This window comes from Triturus cristatus, chromosome 1_2 (assembly GCF_964204655.1).
Source record: "Triturus cristatus chromosome 1_2, aTriCri1.1, whole genome shotgun sequence".
NCBI classification, from domain to species: Eukaryota; Metazoa; Chordata; class Amphibia; order Caudata; family Salamandridae; genus Triturus; species Triturus cristatus.
The window spans coordinates 467,833,571-467,861,082 of NC_140580.1; the positions used below are offsets into that span (position 1 = coordinate 467,833,571).

At 45.7% G+C, this 27,512-nt stretch overlaps 1 protein-coding gene across 1 annotated transcript in view; it reads left to right on the forward strand.

Annotated features, from left to right (window-relative positions):
• The window catches only part of CFAP46 (cilia and flagella associated protein 46), a 1,240,276-nt gene that overhangs the window by 395,688 nt on the left and 817,076 nt on the right, over positions 1–27,512 (forward strand). Inside the window, exon 18 of the mRNA XM_085606190.1 lies at positions 85–218. Coding sequence (XP_085462316.1) covers positions 85–218 — 134 coding nt within the window. The remainder of the gene's footprint in view (positions 1–84; positions 219–27,512) is intronic.

Here is a 27,512-nt window from a genome sequence, read left to right on the forward strand (position 1 = left end):
TAATCAATTGATGGCAATGGTAATGTTGTACTAGCACAGCAATTGAACTGGTAAGTAACATAAATCTGTCTCTTTCCGGTTTAGGCAACCATTCATTTATTAAGATCAGAAGGCTGTCTTCTGAATAACGACCCTGTTCCTCCTGAAGATAAAAGTAAACATCCTATTGGCTATGTTGCAAAACCTGTTGAAGAAGACCCTGAATGGGTGACATACAGGTAATACGTGTGTTTACAATCTTTTATGTAATCTACAAATCCATATTTTGGTATCATAACTTTAATGTGATTGAACCATGTTTTTCACCCGACCCCATTGCACTGTATTGCAATATCTAGAGATTACCACCTTAGCAACCATTGTCAGTAACCAGCCCTTTTGGGAGTTCTGTTTAACGGGCAGAGTCAATTGTTGTATCACAAAAAATTGTTTATAGTCAAATTACTCTTTGAACATCTCCTGAAATTACCGCATACAGCCTGCCCCTTTACGGTGGTAGAGAATGCCAACATTAATTGTGGTAGAGAATGCCTATATTTTTTCCTCTACGGTCTCTGAACCTATTGCTTTTTGTTCCATAACTAATGTTGTCTGTTTGGTGTTTCTCATGAAACATAAGACTTTTTGCAAATTATGTCTTACAAGCATAATATCTGCCCCAAGATGAGCAATTGTTTGCTTGTACGACATTTTCAGATTTGCTGCCAGCAATTGAAATGTCTATTGGGGAGACAAAATATACTCAGAGCATTACACACTATGCTTTTACCCTTTTCTGTGCTCTAATTTCTTGGACTCTTGCCCATTTATTAACATTGAAACATTTTTGATTGGCCATTTTCCTTTTTCCTTTATGGAGTAACTAGATAATAGTATAATAGTATTAGTACCACCTCAGCTTGTTTGTGCCCTTCATTATTTCTGTATTTCCTCCCCAAAAACATTCACATTCTTTGATTGATGGTGTTAAATACAAATAGGAACTCAATTTTTAGATCAACCATTCGAGACCTCTTGTATATACTTTAGTATATACTTATATGTGTATGTACTTTGTGGGCTCTGGAGATCAGCCCTAGGACTTGTCTGCCTCCACTTAGGGACTTTTTTTTCTGTTCAACTGCCTCTATTAATCTGTCTTGATAGAAAACGACCAGCAGAGGTCAGTAAAATACCAGATTCACTTTAGCATTCTCTAGATTCCAGTCCATAGAAATTGTCTTCCACAAGCATCATTAGATATTAATATTTTTATCAAATCTTCTATTTTCAGTGATATGACCACTGAAGGCTCTGCTTTTACATTAAAAACAGAGCTTTGAACTATACCATTTCCCGCTGAAAGACAATATTTCTCTCCATATTTTCCCATACCTGGCAAGTCACGCAGTTTGGTGCTTACTTTCCCTCCATGTTAAAGAACAGTAGATGTTTCAGATCCCAGGCTAATATGCTGCATAGCTAAATACATATAAGGTCCCAAAGGCGTGACCGATTGCATTGCAAATGCTTGTTCTTCTTGCATGTCTTATCAAAAGATTTCACAGTGGTTTACTTGCTCAGTGTAGTGGGTATCCCCTCAAGGTGATAATATTGCTTATTTTCTGTTATAATAATCAGATGAAAAGTATTTTCAGACATTTTGCTCACCACCACAAAGTGCCTAGCCTCGATGAGAGAGAGAGAGAGAGAGAGAGAGAGAGAGAAATATGTCCAATCGAGCTTCTTTCACGGTGGCTTTTAGACCGCTGCACCTCCATCAGTTCTTTCATTAGGAAAAAGAATAACCTCTTTCGTAGGTGGTTTATTTTCTCATGCATTATTCCGTATGATTCCGTTAATCAAATCCTGCTAAATATTAATTCTGCTGGTTCAGCTATACTGTGCAATGCTTTTGCTCAACCTCCTATTGACAGCCATGTGATTGTACTGTTCCTCAATCACCATTTTTCCCTGTGTGCTTGTGGCTGTGAGTGTAATGTTGAACGCTAATAGACCAGTGCATTCTTTAAGTCCTAGATGCTAGAGAGACTCCCTGCCATGCTATATAGCTGGGCATGCCCTATCATTAAGGTCCTTCTGAACTTAAACTTTCAGATGTCCGGTGTGAGGAGGTGATTTTCATGTCGGGCCGCAGGAGCCACATTAGGAACATACTGAAAATGGAGGTCTGTATCATCATTGAACATTGTATATTTGGAAATTATTTGAAATCACTCAGTGAAATGGCCGCTGCTGCTGAACAGCCCTGCAATTCTCTGCTGTATCCTTATACATACACACACAGGCTATGCAGGTTGCGCACATAAAAGGAGAGAAATGTGCTCTGGAGGCATGAGACAGTAATCCCAGCAATGCCAGAGGCCACCTCAACCTGATGAGTTTAGGAATCAGTTGCTGTAGCTTCTCTCAGCTCAGATCTAACTTCCTTGTCTTTTGTCCCATTGAAAACTGAAGCCTTGGACTCTGGAACAGCATTGCAAGTATGATGGTGTTTTGTCACTGTGAGTAAAATAGCAGACTGGGCCAGGAAGTGCAAAGGCAGCTGTTCTGGCACCCCTCCAGGCTCCTGCTCAAGAGAAGGCACACAAGTCCAAGCATACCCACATCAAGACATTCAGCATAGTTATTGGGAGGGGGAGGTTGGATGCCTTTTTATAAAAGGGATGAGAAAAGGGTTGATCACAGGACAAAAGCTAGGGATTAATTTGGGCTGCATGGCATCAATAATGGTCTACCCTAAGGATCACTAGTCAGTGGAGATTCCCAGAAGGTGACTTCCAAGTCTTTCTCTTTGTGAACAGGCCAGCGCCAGTCATATCAAGGTGGAAGCAGAGCTGAACACTTTACTATTTTCCGGGCAGAAGGGAAGGGGGAGTTATAGGAGAGGGCAAAATGTGGGTGGGCCACTGCTGGCTGATACACATAGACTGATCTGTTTACTTTTCACTCTTTCAGGTTCATGCCACCTCCCTATCCTATAGAGAGGACTACTTTAAGAAGACTAGAATCCCCGGATAAGGAAAGATTTGGGAACCCTCCACAAAAAGGGGCACTACAGTACCTCATACACACAGAATATACATCAACACCCACATGTAAACCTATAGAGTGTCAAGTACATTCTTGATATCACCATGTGGGTCCTTTTACCATACCCTTACCATATCCACACTTGCATATTACAACTGCTATGGGCCATTGGGTTAATTGATTTGCTATTGAGAAGGCAAGGGTTTGATCCAACCACCCTGAGGCAGCCTTAGGGATTCCAGTTGCACAGTGATAGAAAACATATAACACCTTCCAGTCATTTCCACATTTTTTATGTTGCAGAGCTGAAGAAATGTCCTGTTACTTGACATTTTCTGTGCTCTACCACATATTGGCAGGTTCTAGAGGATCTCCCAGTTATCTGTATTCGAGAATAGTTTCATTTTCAGAAAGCCTTGCAGCTATTGTAAGGACATAAATAAGATAGTATCCTTTCGAAGTTCTGTTATGTACCATCTTTTCATTTAATCAATCTGTACGCGTCCTTTATCAATACTGTCTCTTTGTAGTTTTCACTGATAACTTCTTGATGCGGTCATTTTCTCTCATACCTAGCAGACCTCCTTTGCTGGTCCATGTTAAAATAGTTATGGTTGTTATGGCATACATTGAAATGACATCAAGTCTTCCTGCATATCTAACAATTGAGTACATATTGTTGTGTGATAGCCCTCTTTTACAAAGGTTACTGAACTTTCACACATGGGTGTTGGTAGGCCTTCCCCCTGTGATACAGCCAAACAGTACCCCCAAATAGGAGAGTCACTGACACCAGCAGCCATCAGCCTTCAGCATAGAGATGAGCCATCATGAAAGATAATGCCAGGTGAACCATTTTACAGCCCTCTCCTCCATTTTCCAGTGGGTGCCCATGCCTCTGGTTGTTCTGTATAGACAGGCACTAACACAAGTGTCCACATTGATAAATCAGAAATCAAGGGAAACTTTGAAAGAGCAACAGGACAGGTGAAACAACTGGTTCAGACAGCTGTGGGATTTTGTTCCTACACAATACGCATAGAAGTTAGTCTTGACCAGTCTAAAAAAGGAAAGTCCAGCTGGAACTGCTATGACATGCCCCCTGTGAATGAGGAAACACTAGGATCTCCAACTTTGTTCTTCATTATTGGGTTTAAGTCACTATGGCTCAGCATCCACACCAATTAGGCTGAAATACTTAGATGTCACATACTGGATAAGGTTAAGTCAAGTATTTCAGTCATTGCTGTTTGTGTTTAGGTATGGCTCCATATAGGTTTAGCTGTTGGAAACCTCATGTCAATAAGTAGGATAAGCACAGATAGATAGGGGCTATTGAATCAACCTCGTTTAGCAGTTGGCTTTCATGTGTTTTTATGTTTTTCCATTGCTCAGATGGACTGTCAAGGCAATAGCATTTTGGGAATGGTTTCAATGCCCCATTTATGTTTGCAGTAGATTTTGCTGATTGAGCTTTGAGTAGTCCTTTTGTAGACTCCAGATGTGGCATGATATCAAGATTGTAATTGAGAAACTGTGTGTGTTCTCTAAAGTTTTTACTTAACTGATACAACACTTTTATTTGCTGTTTTGTGATTGTTGGATACAGTAACATGCTATGAAGAGAAAGTGCAATTCTCTAATTGCTAGTGTTTTACTTTGCTGTCGTCACGCCAACACAATGTTGATACATTGACAGCTTTCTTATTTAGAAGGTATACACACCTAAGCTCTTTTAAAGATACAATGAAAATAAGAGTCCTTTGTCAGAAGTATCTGCTAAGCAATATTTAGCTGTACATGTCTTTTAAATGTACTATTTACTTTGTGTGTACCATAGCACACTTATTTGAGGGTACTGTAAATACTGTTCATGTATTCTGTTCATCAAAGGGCCTCTATGCTCATCTTTCACTATTCTGTAGGCCATCATCTTGCCTCATTATGAAATTTTCTTTCTAGGACAGTTGGTTACAACGCACAAATATCGTTTGACTATTAGCAAACAATTCCCCAAACAAACAAAAAATCTGTTGACTTTGCCAATTCTTATTAGTGAGAGTATATCAATCAGTCAACCATGATTTATTCTGATTTTTTTCCATAAAGTTAATGTATGATCAGTATACACAATTAATTATTTTAATAAAATAGAGAATATAGCTTCTTTTGGCCTAAAATAAAACTATTTGCAACCCGAACAATGGACCATGCAGACATAGTAAGAAAGGCCCAACATTTTTGGACTGCGTTTCCAGCATATGATTGGTTAGAAAATATAGCATTTTAACATCAGTCAAATAGTTCCATACTTTTACAACTTCCATACGTATTCTCACACTCTGTCATGTACTATGGGTCTTAAAATTCTCATCGAAATACAAGATAGAGAGGGTATATGAAAAAAAAAATGATATCTATGCTCACTCCGTCAGATACTGTTCTTTCAAGATAGATAATCACAAAAAACATTAAAGGGAAAATCTCAAAATCCCTAACCTCAATTTTAAATGCAGAGAGAGCGTAATGCCCAATTCAGTGCCATCAAATGGCTTGAATAAAAATAAGCTTGATGCGCAGAAGAGTTTAAGACTCTGTTCTGAATGAGAAGATATACTGACTCCTAAAATAATCACTAAAGCTCTGTCCGACATATTGCAAGTCTTAGGTTCAAACCATAAATGTGTCAAACGCGAGCTGATCAATATTTCTCATGGATACTTCTAACCACAGTTTCCTTCGCATATAGATATCCCTAGGTGCATGACTGGATCCGGAGAGTTATTCCAGCAGTGCTCGTGTGTGCTAGTAGGTGGCACCGTTTGGCTCAGGGGGGCTCCATACTGTTCCTGAAAGGATTGTGCAGAGGCACAACAATACCTCACCCCTGCGCATGCGGTTAGTTTCTTTCTTTCTGTGTCCTTCATCATAGAACTGGAGCTCTGCATCCAACTTTGTTGTTCTTCCAACAACTTCAAAAAAATATTTTTTTTCACAGTGGGCTAAGGAAAGATGTCCCAATTGAAAATGACTGCATTCAAGCCGATCTGAAGCATCCCAAGCACCATAGGCCTACTTCATGGGAGTCCATGACCAGGGTCATGGACCCCCATGAAGTATGCCTGTGGTGAATTTGGCTCTGGGTAAATATGGGCACACTTGTTGCACATCTTTGAGTTGGGGCCTAAGGCAATTCAGGAGCGGGAGGATAAACAGTTAGCTGCCAGACCTAAGAAGTGGTTGCAGTAAAGCAAAGGTTCCATTCCCGTTCCAGTTTGCAGGGTCGATTGTGGTCCAGGTTATGAGGCTTCTCCTGCGAAAAGTTCACTTCCTGCTCTAAGTCTTTCAGTAAGCCTTAGTCTGGGTATAGCGTAAGAAGACTGTTCCGGACTCTACCTCATCCTGCCAAGCTAAGTCTAGCGAGAAGGCCTAAGGGAGCTATGATTAAGGTCGCACTTCCCTGATGTGTCTTGAAACTGTAATGATCCTGCATTTACGGTCTGCTTCTCCTGAGTTTCATACAGATACAGATTGCTGTATCCTGATTATAGTTATGATGCATTGTATTTAGATTTCTTAAATGCCACTGGGCTAACCATATTTTTTGGAGCTGAGATAGACTCTCTACTTTAGTCAATAACTGAGGAAGGTGCTGATTTGTAGTGTAGCTGACATTCCAGAATTGGAGCTGACCACTATTGAGACGAAAACATATGTATTTATTTCCATTCTTCAACCAGTGCCACCTTCATCTGAGCAATTTTTGCCATTTAATGAACACCTTACTCTACTGGCTACGTGGTCTAAGCCATGCTTCTGCCCGCCAGTCAATCAACCTGTCGCTGGGTGACATAGACCAGCTCCTGATGACCCACAACTTCTAACCAAGATCCTTCACCGGATAGGCTGATTCTTCAAACTTCAACAAGTAAGGTCAATCTAAATTCCTTTCCGAATGATTAATCAGATAGGGCATCTAAGAGGCTTGAAGGTTTCAGAAAGAGAATCTTTTGTTTTACTAGTCTAGCTCTTAGATCTGTAAATGCTGTTTGTCATGAGGCTCAGGATGCAGCCAAATAACTGCTCTGGGCTCATATAGACACTGCATCTGCAGAGCTGTTGGGCCATGAAGGGGACTCACAGATACCATTTGGAACACCATTAGTGCTTACTCTTGGACTCAAATCAGATCTTGGGGAGATGTCACAGGATCTGCAGTGGTAGACGCCAACCTGACTTGCAGCAGATCACTCCCCCTTTCCCACCTAGAGTTCACAGTGGGGACAGACATGTCACTGCTGAGTTGAGGGCATCATCTTGGAGAATGGAAGATCAAAGGTCTCTGGTTGGCCCTGAGAGCCTATCTGCCATTCATCAAAGAGGAGCTAGTGAAGGGCCTTACAGACAATACGACTGCCATGTCCTACTGTGACAATGAGGGCAAAGTGGGGTCCTGATATGCCAGAAGGTCCTACTCCTCTGAAGGTGGTTGGTCCTGCAAAAAATCTTCCTGGTGGGTATGCCAAAGCTGATGAATTTAGCGGGCATCGTCTGGTGGCTTGCAAGTGGCTTTTTAATCCCGGGGTGACTTCGGATATGCCCTAGTCCTATCTCTTCATCACAGCTGATAAGAAGCCGTGTCAGCACATCTGCATGTTGGACTTTTCTCCAAGGCATTCATTAAGAGATTCATTCCAGCTGAAATGGAAAGACGGACTCCTGTATGTATTTCCCCTGCTACCTCTCGTGCCTCAAATATTTAGGAAGATCATGGCAGGATGGTCTCAAGTCATTCTCATTGCCTCGGACTGGGCAAGGAGAGTGTGGTACCCCAAACTCCTGGGTCTGCGTATTTATCCTCCAATCAGGCCTCTCCATCTTGTGGACCTTTTGTCTCAGACACATGGCAGGGTTTAGCATCCATGTCTCCACAACCTACACTTCTATGTTTGAAGATTATGTAGTGGCAACAAAATGTGCTTGATGTACAGACTGAGGTAGTTCATGTATCCTGATGGCCAAACACCTTTGCACAAAGCCAGTCTATGCTGGGTTGGTTGGACAAATGTGTTGCCTCATCCAGTGCTCATAGTACTGGCCCCTTAGAAGACCAACGTTCTAATGTTCTTTTGTTTGTTCTTTCATTAGCCTATCAACATCTTGTGGTGGGCATGGAGAAAGGTTGTTTGCCAGCCCTTTTTGTCATTTTGTGTTTACCTTACCAGCTGTAGTCACCTGTTGTGATGCATTTTATAAATGGTTTGACACAGGTACGTCGTAAAAAACCGGTTGTTACGCTACAATTGAACCTGAACTTGGTCTTGACATTTCTCATCTCCACATCCATCAAGCATTTACTCAGCAGCCCTTTATGGCTCAAGACTGAAATCAACCTTCCTCACTGTCATTACATCTGTCCTGTGCTAGATTGAACCACCTTACACCATTTTCTGTTTGGAAAAATTGGTCACAACTCCCTTCCGAGTTGGCCAGTCAATAACTCTGACACTATTTTCTGGCTTGCCTCACTCCTTAAAAGAGGAAGAGAGCCTCCATCTTTTCAACCCACAGCTGACCCTGAGTTTTTACATCAATCACACAAAGGGCCATCACCTGTATAGCCAGCTCTTTTTGGTATTTTCCAAAACAAAGGCCTAGGCATTCCAGGAGAGGACCCTATCAAAGTGAATAGTCTGTCATGTGGTCCGAAGAACTATAGTAAGAAACACAGCCATTTACATGCTCATGTTTCTTAAGTTGCCTTCTCTTTTTGCACACAATGCCTTTTGATATACATTTGCATGTGTGACAATGCAGGATAACGTTCTCTGAATCAGCTTTGCTTATATTTTTACTTTGTGGGCACTTTTTCATGGCACCTTCAACATTCAGTACAAGAGATAAAGTGCACTACGCAGAATGTCATCATTGTTATTTTTGGTAAGGTGACTGTGCTATCCAACTAGAATAAACAATTGTGGTCTGACAGGGGTTGCGACATGGCCACATGGGTGTTTGTGATTATAAATACACAACCACTTCCATGTTTAGGCAGTGGAGCACCCAGCTGACACTGCGGGGTCACTACATGCCAAAATTCCAGCTTAGCTGATTCCTGCGTACCAACATGAGGGATGTTCAGCTCTACACCAAGACAGACAGCCTGATGACACTTACCCAGAGATAATGGAGAGTTAGTTCACCCTGGCAGGGATTTGGCAGATCACCCACCCTAGGCAAGACTAGGTTAGGGAGTGCTAGGTAGGAGGATACTCTACCAGTCCTCATATGCCCACATATATTCACTGTCTGAGCACAATGGTGGAAATGTTCATCTTTTTCACTGTTCTTGCAATGCTAATTACGCAAATCTGTTTCATTCTACTAATTATCATGGTGCGCATATTTTATGCTCGGATCACGATGCTTCAATAAATATTGAAAAGCTTTGCTGAGTATTTTTTGTGTACTTCTTTGAGCATGCATGAGAGTCCAAACAAAAAAGGTCCAGATCGGTTATCACGATTTCCATGGGGAATCAGGGTTGTCATGTTCTGAGGTTGCACACGCATTTGTTACCCTGTAAGGGTAGGGGTGCAGATGGTGCACTGTGGAGAGCAGGGACATAGGCCAACATATTTTGAGGTTGTGCGCGGAATCAAGCAGGCACAATCCTGATGTTTATTTTGTCCAACAAATACACAGTTTTATTGCTTGAGGTACAAGCCATACGACAAGTCCTCTGCATCAGAATCTGCTACTCATTGGCCTTGAAATAGCCCCCTGAAGGACTACTGACTTATTATACAAGAGGCAAGGACTCTACAATGGGTTGGGTGCAGGGTACCTGGTTAAGACATCTGCCAGGCTGTGGTGTGGGTGTCAGTACCTACATTCGTGAAACACTACTACTTTGATATCTCCCAAGGGAAAATCAACTAGCCTGCTCTGCTCTGCAGGACATATTGTTTTAAGTTCACTCGCCAGACTCTCCACCTTTCAGAGGTCCTACTGTGGTATCTATGCTATGGTTAGAAGTATTCATCAGAACAACAGGTTATTTACCCTTGGTTATACTCTTTATGATGGATGCTGTGTCACTGCAGATTCCTCATTGCTCTCCTACCTCTCCGTTCTGTGAAGTTCCTAAGTTAGTAATTCAGCACAGTGCCTCAAACAATTTGTTCTATGCTCTGCGTCTGAGGGGACAGCAGGAGAAAGACACAAGAAACTGACATCAGTGTGAAGGGAAGGGATTTACAAGTAGCTCCCCTCCTTCGGTTTGATGGAGGTATAGAGTCACTGCGGAGCCATACATCGCCACCTAATAGCAAGGAGCATTGCTAGGAGAAATCTCTGGATCCTGTCTAGTGGCTGGGGCTTTTCTGAGGGTAAGAAATGTGCATCTAGAGTATCCACCATCAAGAGCATTATCCAAGGTAAGTAACTTGTTCTTCTTTTACTTGCGTCACCCAGGGGCTTACATTATTGCAGTCTGAATTTACAAAAGTGCGTGTGCAGGTAGAAAATTGTCGCTTAGTTAGACAACAAGGCTGACTGAAAACCCCACTACTTTCAACGCTGCCACACCAGTAATATAATTTACCCATAAATCACACTGCAGTAATAGCAAAGTTGTTGATGTAAGGAGGCGGGTAATTTTACACAAGAAGCCATTGTGTGGTGTCTTTAGTGAATTAACATTTGAATAACCCCAAAGTTCCCCTTTGTGAAATTATGACATTCAGGTTTAGCCTGGAAATTCTGGATCGGCGATAAAGACACCTGCTCCCAGATACGATGTTATAAAGGGACACAATTTATGAAGTATTTGCTAAAACAATGGTTTTGTTGGCCAGTAGGGAGTGCCAATTACTGTTTTTACTAAATCGTCTCAATTTTACACTATATCTGGCTTCTTACCATCACCTTGAATTACTTTCTTACAAAATACACAATCCCCACAATCAGAACTTTGCTTTTTTTCTCATTTATATCAAGGTTTTTCTGCTTAAAATACTTTCCAAATATATTAAGTGCTGATGATGTGAATTGTAAGTGTGGGCAATGTGGGCTATGTCATTTGAGACCAGGGCCGGATTGGTTGTAGTGGGCATCAAGTGTTTTCCCAGGAGGCTGGAAGGGTGGGGGCTGGTTTTGTAGCATTGGGGGGCGATTTTTTTACTGGGGCCAGTTTTCCAGTAGTGCTGCAATATCGGCCCCCAGTAAGAAGAGCAGCAGTGCTTCACACCTGCACCCCCCTTCCCCTGGGGGTGGGGGTGGGGGAGCTGATCTGCCCAAATTGCAAGGGCTGCTCTGGGTTTCCAGTCTGGCCCTGAAGGAGACGCATTAGCAGTTTCCCAGGCATGTGGAAAATTATTTCATACAGAGATTAAAGTTGATACCGGGATAAGAGTTGATACCATGCCATTAATAAAATTATTAAATGGTAACTGGGTTAAGATGCAGGCTTATCTCACTCCCTTGTTTATTTCAAAGCCTTTGGAGCACTTACCCTTCATTCCAAATCTAACTTGAACTGAATTCCCTGTATTCAAGAGAAATATGCAATCTTCCAAATATTTCAGAACATGAAGACTTGGGCAAGGGTGGGAGATTAATTTCTCCTTATTCTCGCTTTGCCCAAGGAGGGGGTTATGTATTTTGCTTTAGGGGGAGTGGCGGCGTGGGTTTCATTTATTTCCTCCCCCCTCCCAATTGCCCAAGTGTGCTTTAGTTGATTTGTGGTTTTCTACCCCAGCTTTGTCAGACAGCGGTAGTACTTTGTAATTTACCCCTAGTATCTTTAGAACGCCCTTCACCTTGCCCAAGGAGCATGGGGTGCGCCTTCTCTCCCACCTTACCACGGGCAGATATGGGACACCTAACTGCTGGCCCAGTGTCATCTTTGCAAATGCCACATACAGCACAAAGGAGCTGGCTTTGCTCTCCAAGGACTGCCGCATTTGTCAAGACACAGAGCGAGTCAGCTGTCAGCTTAATCAGTGCCATCTTTGGAAATGCATGCATGGTATAAGCCAGTTTTTTTGTTAGAATGTCCCTTCCCTTGCCCATGGGCAAGGTGGTGGGGTGTTGTACTTATTGCACTCTACACAAGGGCTATGGCTACTAAGCTCGCTCCCTTAGTCAAGGCAGAGGTATACCATCACCCCCACCACTAGACTTGGGTAATGCAGCATATGCAAGAGTTAATACTCCCTCTGTCCTTGGGCACAGCAGGAATGTTTCATAAAATACCCCCACACTTTTGCAGGTGGGAGGCCACAGCATCCTCCCCCATCCTTGATCCTGTTAGTTGGGGGACATAAACCTTCCTGTCCTTGGATAATACAGTTAGAAGTATTGGTCAATTCAATTTGGGGAGCACTATTAACTCTCCCATTCGTAGGCAACACTGGGAGGGTCCAATTAAACTTAGGCTATCCCATGGGGTGATTGTTGGCATTCCTTGTGAAAATGTAGGATTGCCCTCCCACACGTATGCAAAGGCTAGAGTCAAGCAGTAGGCACCTAGCTTCTGTGCAACACTAGAGAACTTGGTTATTTCAGGGCTCCCAGTCGCCCTGATCTGGGCAGACTATGCTAAGTTTTGTGGGGATGAATGCAGTGGCGGCTCCTCCGCTAAGGCGGAGGAGCGTCACCACACTGCCAGGAGTAGCAAAGAAAGGTAAAAATAAAATGATAATAACAGAATGTTATTATCATTTTATTTTGTCCTCTTGCTGTGGCAGTGTGTGAGGGGGCAGGCGGAGCTGCAGGGAAGGAGTTGTAGAACACTCCTGTGCACAATGACTGTTTGGTCTTTCCTCTTGGGCCGCCCAAAACAGTCATGCACACTCCCCTGCTCTCCATACAGGCTGCATTACAGCCTGCATGGAGAACATGCCCACCCTTCCAGCCCCTGGCTGAGCACCGTGTCACGTCGCTCATACCAATCACAATTGCAGCATTGTAATTGGCTTAGGGGTGGGAGCCTGGCAGCCTGCTATCTGTTCTGACCTGGAGTCGGACACAGATGAGCAGGAGAGAAGACGCGGGACTCGGCAGTGGCAGCAAGGTAAATTCTATTTTATTTTATTTTAAAAAATGCATCCCACTACACCCCCCTCCCTCACGTGACTGCTCCCCCGCCCACCCAAGAGCCATGTCGGCCACCCCTGGATGAAGGCCCATTTTGTTTAAATCTCTAAAGTTTTTGGGAGAGATCTGCAAAAGTGGTGGGCTGATACACTTTGCATTCTGCAGCATCAGCTTTACTACTATGCGTTTAAAAAAAATATTTCTGTTCAGTCTTCTTGAACATTAGGAGGGTACAAGTAGTTTTTAGTGTGCATGTGATTAACTAGTAGATGCAGATTTCTCTAATCTTACGTTATTTGATAACAACTATTTTTATAGGAGATATATAATGCAGCAGTGGGTAGATCTGGCTTTTGAGACAACTTTAGCTGTCTGCCCAAATTGTTTTTCCAAAAAAGTCATACATAAGAAACGTGTACAGAGGCTCTTTTGATAAGCAGGCTTCAGCCATTGGTTTATTAAATATGGTAGTCCATGTTTTGCTTCAACCCATCAATCACATCATACAGAATGTGGCATTTCCAATTTGTCTGCATGAAGCCTGTACACATTGTTCCAATTGACCTAAAATAGTTCCTTTATTTCCAGTGACAAAGATGGTTCAAAGAATGCTTTTTTAATTTTTATATTGATTTTAAATACCAACTAGTTATTTTAGATGTAATTCGAGTGCCACAAATGAAATAGTAATTTATTTTCTCTCTTTTTTTTTTAAGTCTTAGAGAGACAATGTTACATTGTAGCTGCCTGAGATTTGAATATCTGGTTAGGAAGTCATTTTGTTCTCATCTCCGTAACAAATAATAATAATAAACAAATGCATGGCTCCACTGAAGGGCTTGGTATTTTTGTTATCAAAATTTGTATTGGAAGCACATGCCAGCCACGTGTTGGAGGTACAATGTTTTCTTTTTTTCTTTTTCTTTTTGTGGCATGTACTTGCAATAAAATCACAAATTAAATTATAAAAAAATGCACCTGTATGTTATGGTCAGGCCTATTGGCTTTGACAGTACTTGTTGCCTGTGCCTCCGGAAAGTCTGGGAAAATCTTCACCAAAACAAGAAAAAGCACAACAGAGGCTGCATACCCGTTAAAGTCTGGTGGTCCTTTCTTCCGTGGTTTTGGAAATATTTGTGTTTGTATGGGAATACTTGTGTTATTTAAAAAAGTTAAGTGTTTTGATCAACTTGTAACTTTTAAACCGTTTACCGGCTTGCACCAAATATAGCACACACTGAAGGATTGAGTGCTGAACTACGTCCCTCAAATTTGGAGCAATTTGGTTAATTGGTGGCAGAGTTATTAAGGAGGAAAGGGGATTTATTACGGCGTCAGATGCCAATCAGAACTATGGATTTGCACCTCGCCAACACAAGCAATATATCACTGAGGTAATATATATATATATATATATATATATATATATATATATATATATATATATATATATATATATATATTGGCTGAAAAAAACATAGGTTTTAGGTACATTATAGTTAGAAATTAGCATTTAAAAAACCTTCGAAATTCACTGAAAAAACCATAGGTTTCAGGGACGTTATAGTTAGCTGGACATTTCACTCTTACAAAACCATAGAAATTCCACTGTTATAGTCAGCTCAGCTAACTATAACTCGCGCATCCGCAATGCACTGCTCATGACGTCACATATTACATCATTCATGACATGGTCAGTGACATCATTGTTTTTTTAAAGCCCCGGGGTGGCGGTCCCTGTGGCTTGGGGGTCCTTGGAGGCCCCCCAGACATTAAAAGGGAAGCCCCGGTGGGTGGCGGTCCCTGGGGCTGCGGGAGGGCCGAGTGTCCGCCCGCACATTATTTAAAGCAAGCCCTGGGGGTGGTGGTCCCCGGGGCTGCGGGAGGGACGTGTGCCCTCCCGCACATTATTTAAAGCAAGCCCCGGGGGGTGGCGGTCCATGGGGTTGCGGGGGCCCCTGCATATATTTTTGGGCAATGCCCCCGGGACCTGGCCCACCCTGGGGCCTCAATTAAATGAAGCGCAGGAGCCAGCGCTTCATTTTTTAAAAAATTTCAGCGGGATTCACGACCCCAGTGCGAATTTCGACGAAATAAAAAAAAAAGGCCTGCTCAGGGGGTCCCTTGTGGGACCCCCTGAGCAGGCCTGGGGAGTCAGGATGTTTCTACCCTGCCCCCTTTTCTTTTTTTTTCACCTTTGTTTTTCTGTTTTCTTGTGACTCGGCTCTACCGAGTCACAAGATGGCTGCCAACACTTCCTGGTTTGGAGTTTTTGAAGCCAATCACAGTGAAGCTCGTGGTCGGGAGGGTTCGCGAATCCACCGCTGCCCTAGATATCGAAACTTTTCTTTTTTTAATTTCTCAGCAACTACTGAACGGATTTACACCATTTAAAAAAACAAAAGGTCGCTTTCTTAACCAAGCACTACCTTTTTGCCAAATTTGGGGTAATCCGTTCAGCAGTTTGGGCTGTAGCCTTGCCTAAAGTTTCCTATGGGAAATTGATTTTTTGACTCTTATTTTTCAAATTTCTCAGCAACTACTGAACGAATTTACACCATTTTAAAAAAAGGCCGCTTTCTGAACCAAGAGCTACCTTTCTACCAAATTTGGTGTAATTCCGTTCAGCAGTTCAGGCTGTAACCTGTCTCAAACTTTCCTATGGAAATTAACACACGAAAAACACATTTTGGGACCCCCCTTCTTTCTCAGCCCCCGCTTGACGAATCACCCCCAAACTTTCAGGATAGTAGCTAACCTGGATAGACTTTGTTTTGGAAAACTTTCGCGAAAATTCATCAAACGACGCCAAAGCTATTAGCAAATCAAAAAGCACTTTTCCTATGGAAACTAGGTTCTAACTATAACTACCTACTGGCGACCACCAGTAGGTAATAATTTTACCTTTTAGTTGTACTGAGGGTCAGGATAATTGTGGCTGTAAACCAAAGCACATCTGTTGGCTTCACAAAATAGTGTATCCCAAAATGCTAGTGCAATTCATTTCTGATGGATACATCTGCCAGTGGATTCCTCACCTTGTGAAATATCCCCTGCGCCAGCAACATTCGGAAACTTTTGTAGCAGTCCACGCCGATGAGGTCGAAGACGACCTCACAGAGACACGGCTCCGCTCGCGACTCCACTGACGTCACCTGCTCCATAAGAAGACCTTGTTGGCGTGATGACGTCAAATCCCTTTTTTCCGCGCCGTCGACGCTAACGGTTTTCGGGACTCTCTCTGTAGCTGTATTTGATACTTTGTTCTCTGCTGGCTCTTTCTCTCTTCTTGTCTTCAGCTGAAAATGACGACGAAGAAGTCTGGTTTCAAGCCTTGCCGTGAGTGCGGTAAGCACATGTCAATAACGGATCCGCATGAAGACTGCGTTTGGTGTCTTTCATCGGACTACGATGTGGATGGATGTTCTTCCTGTCGCAAAATGAGCTCAAAGACTCTAAAGGAGAGGGGAAGCTAAATTGTTCATCGCCAGGATGAAAAAGGAGAAAAGAGGCAGGAGAAGATCGAGGTCTAAGTTGACTTCGAGACATGCTTCTAAGTCCAAGAAGCACAAGAAAAAGAAGAGGCATGGATCTTGACATCGCTCGGATAGGGAGACGGCTCCGAGATCGACATCGCCTTCCCGACGCCGTAAGGACTTTGTGTCTCCTTCGCCTGTTCCTGATTCTCCTGTTGGCCTGTCATCACCTGTGGCTTCACCGGAGCATTCTCCGGCACCGGCTCCATCTCTGATGCCGTCTCCATCCCCAGCCCTGGCTTCGATCCTGTTCCGATTGAGGAGCTTCCAGCTCCGGGTGAGCCATCGGCTCTGCAGATTCCACCGTCGGTGCAGGTCGGCCCGAGTCCGGTGATGCCTGAGCCATATCCATCATTTCCAGCCCCAGGTCAGGATCCGTCGCATTATCTTAATGCTATGTATGGAGTCTTCTCCAGAGCCTTGTACCCCTCTGGTGCACCTTCGGGTCCTATGGGTCCTATGGCCTTCAGTTTGGGGGTTCCCCAAGCTTATCCTCAGGCTCCTTTCATGCCATTTTTTCCGGCGACGCCATCTTGGCATCTACTGGCGCTGAGGACATCGACGCCGCTTCCTTCTTCACCGGCGCCGATGTGACCTCGTTCGACGCCGGCTGTTCCTTTGGATCCGCGCTCGATGCCGGCGCCGTCGGATTCGGTCACGGCGCCGCCGACTCCTCCTGTGAGGATCAGATCTAGGAGGGAGGCCCAAAGGGTGCTGGAGGAACAGAGGTACCTGATGGAGGAAGTAGAAGAAGGTGAGCTGATGGAGTCGGACGATGTGTTTGATGAGTTGAAGGAGGCTAGTGGCCTGGATTTGTCGCCTGAATGGTAGATTACCCCTCCTGCTGATGCTCCTTCAAAGGATGTGGCTCCATACCACGCTGTTATTAAGAAGGCGGCTGAACTTCTAGATCTGCAGTTGCCATCTGCAGAGTTTAAGCCTACATCCTGACAGAGGTTCTACACTCCCCTTCCTCTGCATCGGAGCCTTTTCTCCCTTTTAATGACGCCATTATAGAACCTGTAATGGAAGTATGGCGTAAGCCCTTCTCTGCTCCTGCAGTTTCTAAGGTCATTGCTAGGAGGTATAGGGCAGCTCCAGGGGACACAGACTTTTTAACATCTCATCCATCTCCGGAGAGTCTGGTGGTTCAGGCTGCCTGTTCCAGAAAATCTACAGGTGCTTTTCCCCAAGTCCCGAGTGACAGGGATGCGAAGAAATTAGACCAGTCGGCGAAGAAGGTCTTCTCTTCTGCCAGTATGGCCTTAAAATCGATGAATGCCACCTGTCTTTTGGGCCGCTATATCCATGCTCTTATGGATTCAGCTAAGCAATTGGCCCCAAAGCTGTCAGAAGAGGATAGGATGAACTTTAATTAGGTCCTGTCGGATACCCAAGCGGCTGCACGTCGGGTTATCCAAAGCGGCTTGGATACAGCTGATTCGGTCGCAAGGATCATGGGTTCTTCTGTTGTCACGAGGAGTGCGTGGCTCAAATCTTCCGAGTTCTCCCCTGATGTGCAGGCAACACTCCTGGATTTGCCTTTTGATGGCTCTGGACTTTTTGGCAAAAAAGCGGATGCTGCGCTTGAAAGATTTAAGGAGAGTAAGGCCACGGCTAAATCTTTGGGCCTTCAATCTCAGCCGAGGGGTTCGTTCAGGAGATACAGGGGCTTTGGAAGGTCATCCTTTTGTTTATACAGACAGCCCCAGCAGCAGCAACAGCAGAACACTCTGTATAAGAGCTGCAGAGTCAGAGGTCGCACTCGAGGTTGACAGCTCTCCTCCTCCTCCTCCTCAGCCCCTCCCACCACTGCAAAGCAGCCCTAGATCCACCATTCTGGATTCATGATTGGGAATTGGTTACTACAGATCTTTGGGTTCTAGATCTTGTAGAAAATGGGTACACCCTTCCCTTTCGGGAATTCCCTCCAAATTACCCTCTTTGCCAAGGTACTTGCTCGGAGGACTCCCACCTTCTTCTTCTGCTGGAGGAAGTCCTGACATTACTAAAAAAAGGTGCGATAGAGGTGGTCCCAGAGCGGGAAAGGGGTCAGGGATGCTACTCCTGGTATTTCCTGATTCCGAAAAAGGACGGCAGATTGCGTCCAATATTGGACCTCAGGATCTTGAATCTTTTTCTGAAGCAAGAGAAGTTCAAGATGCTCACACTTGCGCAGGTTCTTCAAGCGCTGCATCAGAAGGACTGGATGGTGTTGATCAATTTGTAGGATGCCTATTTCCACATCCCCATCCTGAAGTCGCACAGGAAGTATCACCGGTTTACGGTAGGGTCACAACATTATCAGTTTGCGGTCCTTCCGTTTGTTTTTACTACTGCACCTCGAGTCTTTACGAAGGTGATGGCAGTGGTGGCAGCCCATCTCAGAAGGTCGGGGATTCCAGTTTTCCCCTATCTGGACGACTGGCTCATCAAAGCGGAGTCGCCAGAGAAGGTGCTTCATCATCTGCAGGTTACAGCTCAGCTGTTGTACAAATTGGGTTTCTCGATAAACGTGCCCAAATCTCACCTGGTGCCCTCTCAGCGCAACCTGTTCATAGGGGCGGTACTGGACTCTACTGTGTGTTGGGCATTCCCACCTCCACAAAGGATTCTCGACATACAGGAAATTATTCCCTTGTTTTACTATGGAGCGGTCGTTCCAGTCCTGAAGTTCCTTCGCCTGCTCGGTCTGTTTGCTTCTTGCATTCTGTTGGTCAACCATGCACGCTGGCACATGAGGGCGCTCCAGTGGTGCCTCCGCAGGCAGTGGTATCAGCACAAAGGAGATCTCAGGGAGTCTGTGAGGATCTTCAGAGAAGCTGCGGCGGATCTGTCTTGGTGGAGCGTGGAGGGCAATCTGTCTCAAGGAAATCCCTTCCATCTACCTCCATCGGTGGCCACAGTGATAATGGATGCTTCCACTTTAGGGTGAGGTGCGCATCTGGGGGATCTGGAGATCAAGGGTCTTTGGTCTCCAGAGGACAGGTTGCTTCACATCAACCTTCTGGAATTACGAGTAATACGTTTGGCGCGTTAAGGTAGTCGCATTGTGAGACTTGTGTAACTCTGCCTGGCGCTAGCTGATGACGCTCGCTTCTCCACGCTTGTTTTTATCTCACTGATTGTCACTTTGATATGTGTACTCCAATTTCGTTTTAGCAGCAGAAACTTAAAATATTTACAAAAATCTGCAGATTGCAAGGAAACTACCTCAGCCCTTCGCTTATCACCGCCGCAGCCCTTCCGGTTCGCTCCCCGGTCCACCACGGGTCCCAATCCCGATTGAGTGGAGGGAGTCTACTACCGGTTAAGGTTGGCGGTCTAGTTTCCTCTTCTAGCCACCACATAAAAGACAATGCAGAGCGGAGCGCACAGCGGACGCGTTAAGGTAGTCGCATTGTGAGACTTGTGTAACTCTGCCTGGCGCTAGCTGATGACGCTCGCTTCTCCGCGCTTGTTTTTATCTCACTGATTGTCACTTTGATATGTGTGCACCAATTTCGTTTTAGAAGCAGAAACTTAAAATATTTACAAAAACCTGCAGATTGCAAGGAAACTAACTCAGCCCTTCACTTATCACCGCCGCAGCCCTTCCGGTTCGCATCCCGGTCTACCTCGGGTCCCAATCCCGATTAAGTGGAGGGAGTCTACTTCCGGTTAAGGTTGGCGGTCTAGTTTCCTCTTCTACCCACCACATAAAAGACAATGCAGAGCGGAGTGCGCAGCGGACGCGTTAAGGTAGTCGCATTGTGAGACCTGTGTAACTCTGCCTGGCGCTAGCTGATGATGCTCGCTTCTCCACGCTTGTTTTTATCTCACTGATTGTCACTTTGATATGTGTGCACCAATTTCGTTTTAGCAGCAGAAACTTAAAATATTTACAAAACCCTGCAGATTGCAAGGAAACTACCTCAGCCCTTCGCTTATCACCGCCGCAGCCCTTCCGGTTCGCTCCCCGGTCCACCACGGGTCCCAATCCCGATTGGGTGGAGGGAGTCTACTTCCGGTTAAGGTTGGCGGTCTAGTTTCCTCTTCTAGCCACCACATAAAAGCCAATGCAGAGCGGAGCGCACAGCGGACGCGTTAAGGTAGTCGCATTGTGAGACTTGTGTAACTCTGCCTGGCGCTAGCTGATGACGCTCGCTTCTCCGCGCTTGTTTTTATCTCACTGATTGTCACTTTGATATGTGTGCACCAATTTCGTTTTAGCAGCAGAAACTTAAAATATTTACAAAAACCTGCAGATTGCAAGGAAACTAACTCAGCCCTTCGCTTATCACCGCCGCAGCCCTTCCGGTTCGCTCCCCGGTCTACCACGGGTCCCAATCCCGATTAAGTGGAGGGAGTCTACTTCCGGTTAAGGTTGGCGGTCTAGTTTCCTCTTCTACCCACCACATAAAAGACAATGCAGAGCGGAGTGCGCAGCGGACGCGTTAAGGTAGTCGCATTGTGAGACCTGTGTAACTCTGCCTGGCGCTAGCTGATGACGCTTGCTTCTCCACGCTTGTTTTTATCTCACTGATTGTCACTTTGATATGTGTGCACCAATTTCGTTTTAGCAGCAAAAACTTAAAATATTTACACAAAAACCTACAGATTGCAAGGAAACTACCTCAGCCCTTCGCTTATCACCGCCGCAGCCCTTCCGGTTCGCTCCCCGATCCACCACGGGTCCCAATCCCGATTGAGTGGAGGGAGTCTACTTCCGGTTAAGGTTGGCGGTCTAGTTTCCTCTTCTAGCCACCACATAAAAGACAATGCAGAGCGGAGCGCACAGCGGACGCGTTAAGGTAGTCGCATTGTGAGACTTGTGTAACTCTGCCTGGCGCTAGCTGATGACGCTCGCTTCTCCGCGCTTGTTTTTATCTCACTGATTGTCACTTTGATATGTGTGCACCAATTTCGTTTTAGCAGCAGAAACTTAAAATATTTACAAAAACCTGCAGATTGCAAGGAAACTAACTCAGCCCTTCGCTTATCACCGCCGCAGCCCTTCCGGTTCGCTCCCCGGTCTACCACGGGTCCCAATCCCGATTGAGTGGAGGGAGTCTACTTCCGGTTAAGGTTGGCGGTCTAGTTTCCTCTTCTAGCCACCACATAAAAGACAATGCAGAGCGGAGCGCACAGCGGACGCGTTAAGGTAGTCGCATTGTGAGACCTGTGTAACTCTGCCTGGCGCTAGCTGATGATGCTCGCTTCTCCACGCTTGTTTTTATCTCACTGATTGTCACTTTGATATGTGTGCACCAATTTCGTTTTAGCAGCAGAAACTTAAAATATTTACAAAACCCTGCAGATTGCAAGGAAACTACCTCAGCCCTTCGCTTATCACCGCCGCAGCCCTTCCGGTTCGCTCCCCGGTCCACCACGGGTCCCAATCCCGATTGGGTGGAGGGAGTCTACTTCCGGTTAAGGTTGGCGGTCTAGTTTCCTCTTCTAGCCACCACATAAAAGCCAATGCAGAGCGGAGCGCACAGCGGACGCGTTAAGGTAGTCGCATTGTGAGACTTGTGTAACTCTGCCTGGCGCTAGCTGATGACGCTCGCTTCTCCGCGCTTGTTTTTATCTCACTGATTGTCACTTTGATATGTGTGCACCAATTTCGTTTTAGCAGCAGAAACTTAAAATATTTACAAAAACCTGCAGATTGCAAGGAAACTAACTCAGCCCTTCGCTTATCACCGCCGCAGCCCTTCCGGTTCGCTCCCCGGTCTACCACGGGTCCCAATCCCGATTAAGTGGAGGGAGTCTACTTCCGGTTAAGGTTGGCGGTCTAGTTTCCTCTTCTACCCACCACATAAAAGACAATGCAGAGCGGAGTGCGCAGCGGACGCGTTAAGGTAGTCGCATTGTGAGACCTGTGTAACTCTGCCTGGCGCTAGCTGATGACGCTTGCTTCTCCACGCTTGTTTTTATCTCACTGATTGTCACTTTGATATGTGTGCACCAATTTCGTTTTAGCAGCAAAAACTTAAAATATTTACACAAAAACCTACAGATTGCAAGGAAACTACCTCAGCCCTTCGCTTATCACCGCCGCAGCCCTTCCGGTTCGCTCCCCGATCCACCACGGGTCCCAATCCCGATTGAGTGGAGGGAGTCTACTTCCGGTTAAGGTTGGCGGTCTAGTTTCCTCTTCTAGCCACCACATAAAAGACAATGCAGAGCGGAGCGCACAGCGGACGCGTTAAGGTAGTCGCATTGTGAGACTTGTGTAACTCTGCCTGGCGCTAGCTGATGACGCTCGCTTCTCCGCGCTTGTTTTTATCTCACTGATTGTCACTTTGATATGTGTGCACCAATTTCGTTTTAGCAGCAGAAACTTAAAATATTTACAAAAACCTGCAGATTGCAAGGAAACTAACTCAGCCCTTCGCTTATCACCGCCGCAGCCCTTCCGGTTCGCTCCCCGGTCTACCACGGGTCCCAATCCCGATTAAGTGGAGGGAGTCTACTTCCGGTTAAGGTTGGCGGTCTAGTTTCCTCTTCTACCCACCACATAAAAGACAATGCAGAGCGGAGTGCGCAGCGGACGCGTTAAGGTAGTCGCATTGTGAGACCTGTGTAACTCTGCCTGGCGCTAGCTGATGACGCTCGCTTCTCCACGCTTGTTTTTATCTCACTGATTGTCACTTTGATATGTGTGCACCAATTTCGTTTTAGCAGCAGAAACTTAAAATATTTACAAAAACCTGCAGATTGCAAGGAAACTACCGCAGCCTTTCGCTTATCACCGCCGCAGCCCTTCCGGTTCACTCCCCGGTCCACCACGGGTCCCAATCCCGATTGAGTGGAGGGAGTCTACTTCCGGTTAAGTTTGGTGGTCTAGTTTTCTCTTCTACCCACCACATAAAAGACAATGCAGAGCGGAGCGCGCAGCGGACGCGTTAAGGTAGTCACATTGTGAGAATTGTGTAACTCTGCCTGGCGCTAGCTGATGACGCTCGCTTCTCCACGCTTGTTTTTATCTCTCTGATTGTCAATTTGATATGTGTGCACCAATTTCGTTTTAGCAGCAGAAACTGAAAATATTTACAAAAACCTGCAGATTGCAAGGAAACTACCGCAGCCTTTCGCTTATCACCGCCGCAGCCCTTCCGGTTCACTCCCCGGTTCACCACGGGTCCCAATCCCGATTGAGTGGAGGGAGTCTACTTCCGGTTAAGGTTGGCGGTCTAGTTTCCTCTTCTACCCACCACATAAAAGACAATGCAGAGCGGAGCGCACAGCGGACGCGCCGGTGGCGCGCCAAAGGCAAGCCCGTCTGCGCCCGTCCGAGCCAGACCGGGCTCAGGGCACAGGATCCCTGGCCCGCTCCCCCCAGCCTCCTTACTTTACTCAAGGGCAAAACTGCTTCACATCAGGGATACCTCTAACGTAACCTGTACCTACCCCATCTCCCTTGAAACACTCAAAGGAAACTGCCCTCACTGTTCATACAAACTTCTCCCATGCTAAACAGCTCGCCACCCACAAGGAAGCAGCTTAGCATGGCTCTGTTGAACTGCAGATCTCTGCCAAAACATGCTGTAGAAATCTCCATTCTGTTACATGATACAGGAATAGATGTTCTGTTCCTTACAGAGACCTGGCTGTCACCTATCTCAGACCCTGATGTGGTTCAAGCGCTCCCCCCGGGCTACCTGATCCAACGCTTAGACAGAGCAGGCAGCAAGGGCGGAGGTATCACTATTGTCTACAAAGACCAATTAGTCTGCCGCATTCTAGATAGCCCCCTGTCAGATTGCGAAAATGCCCATTTCTCTATTCAATTCACCCCCTCAATTACTTTTTCTGGTATCCTTCTATATCGCCCACCAGGAGCTCATGGACAATTCTGCTGCTCATTTCGCGAATCTGTTCTAAACCTTGCAAGCACATCACCCAACTTCAATCTTCTCGGGGACTTTAATCTACACTTTGACGAGCCCTCGGACAAAGTGTCGGCTGACCTTACCCAGGATCTTGCATCCTACCAGATGCATCTTAAGAACCACCTCGCCACCCATTCGAAGGGCCACCTTCTCGACCCTATTTTCTCAAACATTGCAGAATTAGAAGGAATGGATCCAATCCCCCTTCCCTGGTCAGACCACTTCTTAATCCCTTTTTCATGGCACCCTTCCTCCACGCACACCCACCTACTGTCATCTCGCACCTTGGCTCGCCACTGGCCCAAGCTTAGCATTGAGGATTGGACCGGTGAACTGGAATGGACCGTACCTACCCATGATCCCGATCCCACAACTGCCAATAGAAAGCTCTGCGCATGGATCGGAAGCCCACTAAATGCAGTACTTCCTCGTAAAAGCAGTCTACAAAAAGTCGGAACCTACAAATTCCCCTGGTTCACCCCCGACCTCCGTAAACTGAAACAGCAATGTAAAAAATTGGAACAAGCTTGGAGGAAAGACTTCTCAAGTGAGAAAAAATTAGCCTGTAGAACATCCATTACATCCTACAAAGCAGCACTTAGAGCAACACAGGCCACCTACTACGAGGAAAAATTTCAATCATCCTCTAACTCCCCCAAAGAAATATTTTGGATCGTAAAAAAACTCCTACGAACTCCCGATCCCCCTACCGGCCGTCACTGTGAAGATCTGGCAGGCTTCTTTAACACTAAAATTAAAAATATCCTCAATCTTCTCCCACCTATTAAGACTGATCAAATCCCCGAACTCCCCGAATTGGAACCTCAGAACAATACCAGTCACCTCGAAACATATGCCCCTCTCTCTGAGGAACTCCTCCCCCATATCTTAGATTCAATAAAAAGCGGCTCCCCAAGCAACCCTGCCCCTTTTAATATTTTGAAACTAGCAATGCCCACAATTATCACTCCCATTACCAATTTAGTTAATGCCTTCCTAGCCTCAGGCATAGTCCCTCCGGACTGGAAAAACGCCATGGTGAGGGCACTTCTAAAGAAACCCCACCTGAATCCCACAGAATTGGGCAATTATCGCCCCATCTCCCTGCTCCCCGGCATCAGCAAGGTCGCAGAAAAATACGTCAACCAAGCACTCTCCGCGCACCTTGAGACCTTCAATCTGCTCCACTCCTCCCAGACCGGCTTTCGCCCTGGCCAGGGCACTGAAACTGCACTAATAGCGGTGGTGGAGGAGTCACGAAAGATTCTTGATGCAGGAGGTTCTTCAGCTATCATCCTCTTAGACCTAAGTGCAGCCTTTGACACAGTGAACCACCGTATTTTGATACACCGGCTCAAAAATGTGGGAGTGACAGGCAAAGCCCTGTCTTGATTGGAATCATTCCTGGAAGAAAGATTCTTCCAGGTATTTGAAGGCAACATCCGGTCCCAACCAGTACCTCTCCAATGCGGGTACCTCAGGGCTCCTCCTTGAGCCCCACTCTTTTTAATGTGTACATATCCCCACTAGTACAGGTAGTTGCCCCTTTTGAAATCCAACTGGTCACCTATGCAGATGATACCCAGCTCATTGTGGCCCTGAACCAGGAAGAGCAGTCCTCGACAAACCTCTGCTCATGTCTTAAAGAAGTCACCAGCTGGATGAGCTCCTCCCACCTCAAGCTTAATGGTGATAAAACCGAGCTCATGCTGCTGGGCAATCATACAAGCTTCAACCCCAATAATTCGTGGCCACTGTGTATGGGGCCTGCATCACTGCCCAAACAGGAAATAAAAAGCTTGGGCATATGGCTCGACCACGATCTCACCTTTAGAACTCAGGCAAGAAAAACGTCCGCCACCTGCTATGGTATGCTTCGTACCATACGGAAAGTACTCCCTCTTCTGCCTGTCCACTCCAGAAAGCTTTTGGTTCAAGCGCTCGTCCTATCCAGGTTGGACTATGGCAATGCCCTTTATTAGGGCGCGCCTAGCTCAGTCATCTCCAAACTACAGGTTGTCCAAAACTCGGCAGCCAGGTTACTCACAGGCACTAATAACCGCTGCTCAGCCAAGCCTGCCCTGAAGACACTCCACTGGCTCCTGATACAGGAGAGAATACACTTCAAGGCCCTCTGTATCGCACACAAAAACCTTCATAACAAAGGCCCCCCCATCATCAAAAACCTTATCAAACCTTACAAAGCCACCAGAAGTCTCCACTCATACCAACTTCATCTAGCAGAAGTTCCCAGAGTCAGAAGGGCTCGACCAGGAGTTTGCCTTTTTTCCTACAACGCCTCAAAATTCTGGAACACCCTTCCTCTTTCCATCCGTAAGGAAGCTGATCTTCTGTCATTCCGCAAACAACTGAAGACCTGGCTATTTCCATAACTCTGCTTCCTCCTCAACGCCTTTCCGCAGTGCTGGGATGCCTCCGGGTAGCCATGCGCTATATAAGAATATTTTCATTTCATTTCAAGGCCTTCCTCCCTTCCCTTCGCGGTCAGTCGGTTCAAGTCCTGACAGACAACACTACCGCGATGTGGTATGTCAACAAACAGGGAGGAGTGGGGTCGCTTTGTCTCTGCAGAGAGGCTCTGCGTCTCTGGTCCTGGGCTCAGGATCAGCAGATTTGTCTGATGGCAAATCATTTGACCGGGGTTCTGAACGTGCGTGCAGACAGTCTCAGTCGGCAGTTCTCCGCCGACCACGACTGAAGACTCCATCCGGAGGTGGTTTGTCACGTCTTCCGGACGTGGAGAACTCCTCGGGTGGACCTGTTTGCCACTCGCGAGAATGCTCACTGCCCGTCATTCTGCAGTCTCCAGTATCCGATGAAGGGAGCTTTGGGGGACGCATTTCAGTTGAGATGGGACTCACATCTCCTTTACGCATTTCCTCCCATACCCTTGATTCCTCGGGTTCTGAGGAAGATTCACCAAGACCACGCCCAAATCATATTG